The following is a 6,832-nucleotide window of genomic DNA, read 5'->3' as shown; positions in this document are numbered from 1 at the left end:
AATATTCAAGGGAGAAAGCATTTGACTGGACCATTAAAAGCTCTTTCAAGATTATCATCTCACCCTTATGTGTGAGGATTTAAAACAAAATCTAATAACCTCAAAGTTTCTAAGATCCATTATTCACTTGGATTTAATTTTCAAAGGAAAATTAATTTTCTCTAAGCCTCCGTTTGCCCCCGTTTCTTTCAATTTTTAACGTATGGAATAATATTTTTTGGAGAATGTATGGTTGAAAAAATAAGAAAAGTTTTCGATTCTCGTATAATATTAATTTATGGAAGATTGTGTGATTTAAAATAAGTGTGAGAAGAAAAAATTGAGAGAAAAAGGGGTCAAACGGGGCTAAATCAAATAACCAACAACTGATGCCCAAGAAAAGGAGGCGGCTTCAAAGTATGCATTATATAGAAATGTACAATATTTTTATTGGTTCATGAATCCATGAATTACTTTTATGAGAACATGAAATTGTGTAATGATAATATCGTCTCTTACATTATCAATGTTAGAGCTCCTGAGTTTGCTCCAAATTCAAGTCATGGAGGTGCCTGCGAAAAAACAAGTCGGGTTACCTCTGGACTTAAATCTGATAAAGTGCATATGGTAAAATTAGTGTTATTTTTTTGAAAGACCAGTGCATCGTCACTTGAGCTGATCTTGTTTCTTTGCATGGAGTATTTGTATGCCATCATAGCTTAGCCAAGGCCAGCTACAGTGAGTGGATTAAACTGCTCCTGTTGGATCAAACATATTCTGATTTTCGGACATCTTACATTGCAAATAATATTACGTGCAAATTAAAGAAGCTCTTGTTTTGTGTCCATTCTTTTCCCCAAAAAAAAAAAAAAAAGAGTTTTGAATAGTATCTTACAATAATGTGTTGGAAACAATAGGGGTTTGGAGAAGAAACAAAAAGGGATAACAAAAGTACAGCAACAAGATGGAAAAATCAAAAAGTTGTTAAGAACAAATTTGAAGGCTCGAACACGGGATCGCTGTCCTCAAACGACATTTGTCCCCTCTCAGGATTGAATGAGATGTTTAAGGGTTTTCGCAAACGGTTTGTAGGATTATATCAAGCCTTGTAAAAGATTTAACACTAAAACACAAGTGCAATCCTCCAAAACTTTAAAAATACAAAGAATTTTGAATAGTATCTTACGATAATGTGTGGTTAAAAAGTAGGAGAAAAATTTTGGATTGACGTACAAAATATTTATTGCATAAATGTGTAGTTGAAAATTATCTTATAAAAAAAAAAAGAGTTTGAAAAGAATGGACACCATTGTCATTAAGAAAGTCATAGTTTCTTACAAAGTTGATCAATTATGTGCTACTGATGTAAATATGCAGTCTCACTATAAGTTTGCTGTTTCACTGGGGTTAAGGGAAGTTAACAGGGTCAATATGTCAATAACTAAAACTCGTTGCTACTTTTCTCAAAAATTAGTTTTTAATTACCAAAGATGTGCATTGCTCCTTTTCTTTTTCTCTTTTATTGTTTAGGGTACTTGAGCATGCCGAACTTTATGCACAAAATAATTTTATGTAATTTGCAACAGTAACATGTAGTTATGTTGCTCAGGTAGGAACCTACTTGTATGATGCATTATGTCCAAAGTCATTCGACAGTGAAAAGAAGTGTTACATACAAATTTTGTCGTGTCAAACTTGGTATTTTGATATTTAATATGATAAAAGTAGTATGGATTTTTACTTATCGAAGGTTGATTTTTTGAGAACCAATTGGGATGATTTTTTGCAGTTCAATAATTTAAAAAACAAGAAAAATCATTTTCAATTCATACAAGTGACATGAAACATTGATGACGAGATGAATCTAATATTATAGTCAATGGTGTTTTAGGTTTCTTTTTGGCCACTTTTCGATAACTTAAACAATTTTGATTTTCGTTTATTTATTGGCAATTGGATGATTCGTTCCATAATAACTGACATGAATTTTAAGAAATACAAAGCGATCATAAAATGATAAAAAAAAAATGCCAAAATATTTAGAATATGGACATGCATCATAGTTTTTCGAGTACTATACTTTAACTTATATCCTCTCAAGGAGGCTCTGCAGTTTTTTAATAAAAGAATAATTTTTTAAAAGACGGTACGAAGAATAATAAAAAGGTGCCACTATTTACATCCACAAAAGTTATATACTTATATATATGTATTCATTCTATATCTATCCCTATTGGAACTTTAAAATTTGAGACAAATATATACTATTCACATCCACATTAATTCCAATATTGTTCTTAATTAAATTCGTTCATTCATTTAAACACTATACGTCGACACCAATTTTACATATCTATCCCATTCATTTAAAATTTCTATCCACACAGCTTTTATATATCTACACATCCACGTGTCAAGCCTTGATAAGGTTCTTGAAGGAATGTGGCGCAAATTGGTAGCGCGTTTGTTTTGGGTACAAAATGTCACGTGTTCAAATCCTATCATCCTTACCTACTGCTCCCACTTCCTCAGCCTGAGGAATGCATTGTTGGAATTAGGTTGGAGCGACAAGTAGGTCTAAATGCAGACCATTTTCTATTTATCTAATGGATGAGAATAAAATTTGTAAAGGATGGTTTCCATGCAAAAGATTTTAGAGTAAGGCCAATAAGATACGATATTAAGTATATACCAAGAATCATATAATAATATCAATCCGAAATCAAGGACAGTCAAAAAAAAAAAAAAAAAAAAAAAAATAAAAAAAATCATTGAATGCCATCAGATCTGCAACTCATGAGCATGACTACAGTCATGAATTCGTAAAGGTACCATTAACTTTTACTTTAGGATTAGCAGAAGATAAGAAAGAACCGTATTTATACTTGCATGATTTTATTATCGAAGTACTCAAGTTTTGAAACACCAAATTTTCTCCACCGTTTTCCATGACTATGTTAATAAGGGATTCTTATTTTATTATTATTATTATTATTATTATTATTATTATTATTATTATTTATTTATTTATTTTTATTTTTTTATCTCTGTTTGCTATCATAAAAGGACAGCACAATAGAATTCATTTCCTTCTTAGAAAGCAATCACTAAGTTACTTAGGGAATCTCAATCTTTTGCATTTCACTTGGAATGCAAAGCATTCTATCTTTTGTGATGATTTTACATAATGAAGCATTTCATGATTAAGCATCCGTTTGTCAAAATTTATAAATAAGCTATAAATATTCAAACTTCATTTTCAATCATACATTCCAACTATCCACGAGTCCTATCCATCTATCCACCACGCATTTCTAATTATTTATTTATTTATTTATTATTTTTTCCTCATAGAAGGTTTGTGCAAATATATTTAGCAACTAAAATTTTCTGGTCGTCTTTATTTTCTATTTATTGGTAATTTTATTGGAGGTAACTCAATTAGAGATGTAGAAATGGTAATATTATTGTCTAATTCCTTCTGCTCTTTACCTTCAATTAACTTTTATTTTAATTTATTTTATTATGTACAATTTAAAATCTGGTAATTACTTCTTTAAAAAAAAAAAAAAAAAGCTGCTAATTTTTCATAAAATGGATTGTATAATTTTTTGTATAGGGTCCGTGTCATATTGAAAATGGCGGTGATTGTAGGATTTTATGGTTCATATAATCCCATCTTATAATATTTGGTTAGCAGAATTAATTATTAAATTGTAAGAAGGTTGATGTTATCTATAATGAGTATGAATATAATGATTTTTTAAAATTTTGAAATTGTATTAAGGACGTATTTTGAGTGTGGTGAATATATAAAATTTGTGTGAATTTACGGCATTTAAATGAATAAATTTAATAAGGACAAAATTGGAACATGATGTGGACGAAAATAGTAATTTTTTTAATATTTTAATAAGAACATATATATAACAATCGTAGATATAAATAGCGGCTTCCAAACACATTATCAAAAAATCATTATGGTACTATAAGATTAGACAATATAGGTTTTAAGTTATGCAAGAAACCTACCATGTTTTTGATCTTGGAAAATTGCAAGCTACAAAATCGCAAATAATAAACTTACCGCCTCGAAAATTATAAGACAATAACTACAATAATTTATTGTAAAGGGAAATGGAAAATCCTAGCAACACTCCTCTAACTTAAGGAATTCTTTAGAGCAAACTCTTAGCTAATTAAAGTAGTATATTTTAATACAAACTCTTAAGGAAATAGTATACTTTAATACAAACTTTCCATGCATTAATAAAATCGTGAACTGATATCGTTTAGAATAAAATCTTATATTATTGTAGGGGCTCATTGATTATTATTTGCATCCTGAAGCAATGTTGAAATTTAACATTATTCCTCCTCAACTACCCGGGAAAGAATTTCCCAACCGTTCAGCAGAAAATGTAAATCGGTGGAAACCAAAACAGGTGCAGCCACCTTCGCCATCATGGCCGCCGCACCTCCGCCTCCATGAAGCCTTCCACACACTGCAATCCCACGTCTCCAGCTTCCTCCAGAAACCCCAGAATCTCTTCAACCTTAATAAAAGAAAGAATCTTGCCATGTCTAATCAGGAAATTGGAGACCAATTGAGTATGACACCTGTTTATGGTGTCAAAGTTTCTTGTGATGAACCTATTAAGATTTTACCCATGGATCAAAGAAAATCAATTCTAGGGTATTTCTTTAGTAAAGCAGATGCTATGGGTTTTGCGGAATATATGAAGAGGTCTTCAACTCCTTCAAGGGAAAACTTCGTAGTTTCCGAAGCACTTGATGATGTAAATCTTCAAGAAACAACTTTTTTATGTGTATATAATTTTTTCAAAGAAACAACTTATTTTATGTGTATATGATTTTTTTAACGTCTGTTTTTACATGTATTGTGTAGGTTTTGGAGTATCATATAGAAGATGGGCCAGTCATGTTAATACCAGAGGCATATGAAGTGAAAAACGCTTTACAGGTGATAATACCAATTTATGCAGATTTTATTACCGAATAAATAAATAATAAGATGGTCTAAACTATTCCAATAAGGATTAAACTAGTTGTACATTCATTTTCTGCAACTGGTTTGATAATCTCGATGATGTGTAAAAAGTTTGGCCATTGATTTGAATAACATTTGTATAACTAGCAAGACAATCTACAGTTTGATCATTGATTGAAATAAGGTTATTTAAATCAATGGCCAAACTATGACAGTAAATAAAATCGTCAACCAAAATGTACATGTTACAGGGTTGTTCGAATAATTGTACATGCGATAATCCATAACCTACAAAACATCTAATTGTAAATCAACCACTAAAGAAATATATTCGATGCTACTTTTCTGTAGGTTAAAATGAAAAATGGTTATCAAGATGAAACATTTTCTGGTATTCCAGTTTTTGAGGTTTGTGTTACTAATTCATAAGCTCCATTTATATTTATGTCATTTATTTTTTATTTATATATTTATTTCTTTGAGGAAGAAACATTGACATTGCTTAATGAGTTTCAGTTGAGTAATTTGAGTTTATGCGATCATTATTTGCGTCTCACAGACGAAGGGTGCCTAAATCAAAGACGCCCGGTTTTCTTCAAAAAGGTGTGGAAAACAAATTTAAAAACCCTATTTTTTTTTTTTTTAATTAATTCAACAAATGATCTATATTCTCTTTGTATAGGAGGATCTAGAAAAGTCCTATGTAAAAGCAAGAGCTGCAAGTCATGGCGAGAAGTCAAAACTTATTGACATAGAGGCACACATAAAGGTCCTTCATTTTCTTTATGTTTGAATAATTTTATTTTTTATTTTTAACTCAAATCATGGCATTGTGTGCCATTATCATGCTCCTAGTAACATTTTCAAAGTTATTGAATGATAGGTTTTTGCTCTCGAGGATATAATACAATCAATGAAGGTAAAAATTCTTTCCTTTTTATTATAAATGCAAAATTCTCATTGTTTATGATCATTTGATTCTTTTCCCATTCCATCAATGTTGAACAATTTATTTTGCAGGATAATTCAACATCAGAGTGGAACAATGTTTTTTTTGCATATCCTGGTGAAGATATTCAAGCTGGTCCATCACCCCCAGACGGAGAGGAAGAGGGCTGACCGTGTAATACACAATCCCTGACCTAATAATCAATTAGGTTTTTATTTTATTTTATTATTTTACTTACTTCATTAAATAGGAATTGATTTCATGACTTGATTTTGATTTAATTACTTGTTCATGTATTTTTCTTTTATCTCTTGGAATTTTGATATTTAACATAGAGTGTGAAGAGTCGATATTGTTTGAGTTGTCATATCTCACTAATTGGTATATTTTTAAGTATAAGACTTAAAGTTCATCTATATTTAAATTAAGCATGTATTGAGGAATAGTTTTTCAACGAATGAATTTATTTTGAAAAAATGCTTTTGGAAGGGATTTTTGTTTTTCAATTTTTTTTTTTTTTCAAAGTGTTACTATACTATGATATTGAACAAAAATATTTCAGCCTAGGCCGATGGCATAAGTTGTGTTATTTGAATCGGGGTGGCCTGTTAACACCATGTCCCACAATCTAATTTGATCATCAAAGAAGTTTTTGCGCATAATAATGGGGAAAGATAGTAATTCCTTTCATGAAGGTCATATTGTGCCACAGAAAGAACTATGTCCGTTTGGCATAGCTTTTGCTTTTTGTAAAAGAGCTTTTGAAAGAAGCTATTTTAAACTTTTGTTTGAAAACTAACATTTAAAAGCATTTTTTATTCCAGAAGTGCTTTTAAAGGAAGTCACATTGAATCAGCTTCCTCTAAAACTCTTCAAACCACCAAAATTGCAGC

At 30.3% G+C, this 6,832-nt stretch overlaps 1 protein-coding gene across 1 annotated transcript; it reads left to right on the top strand.

The window, feature by feature from the left end:
* Positions 1 to 4,312: 4,312 nt before the first annotated feature.
* LOC111397641 (protein TIC 22-like, chloroplastic) lies at positions 4,313 to 6,416 on the top strand. Its single transcript, XM_023024671.1, has 7 exons — positions 4,313 to 4,778; positions 4,889 to 4,963; positions 5,342 to 5,398; positions 5,507 to 5,593; positions 5,673 to 5,759; positions 5,874 to 5,909; positions 6,011 to 6,416. Exons 1-7 carry the CDS (start codon positions 4,332 to 4,334, stop codon positions 6,107 to 6,109), a joined length of 888 nt encoding a protein of 295 aa, XP_022880439.1. The 5' UTR covers positions 4,313 to 4,331; the 3' UTR covers positions 6,110 to 6,416.
* Positions 6,417 to 6,832: the final 416 nt, after the last annotated feature.

The sequence above is a fragment of the Olea europaea genome, chromosome 1 (genome assembly GCF_002742605.1).
Source record: "Olea europaea var. sylvestris chromosome 1, O_europaea_v1, whole genome shotgun sequence".
Classification (NCBI taxonomy): domain Eukaryota; kingdom Viridiplantae; phylum Streptophyta; class Magnoliopsida; order Lamiales; family Oleaceae; genus Olea; species Olea europaea.
This window is presented reverse-complemented; position numbering and strand designations above follow the sequence as displayed.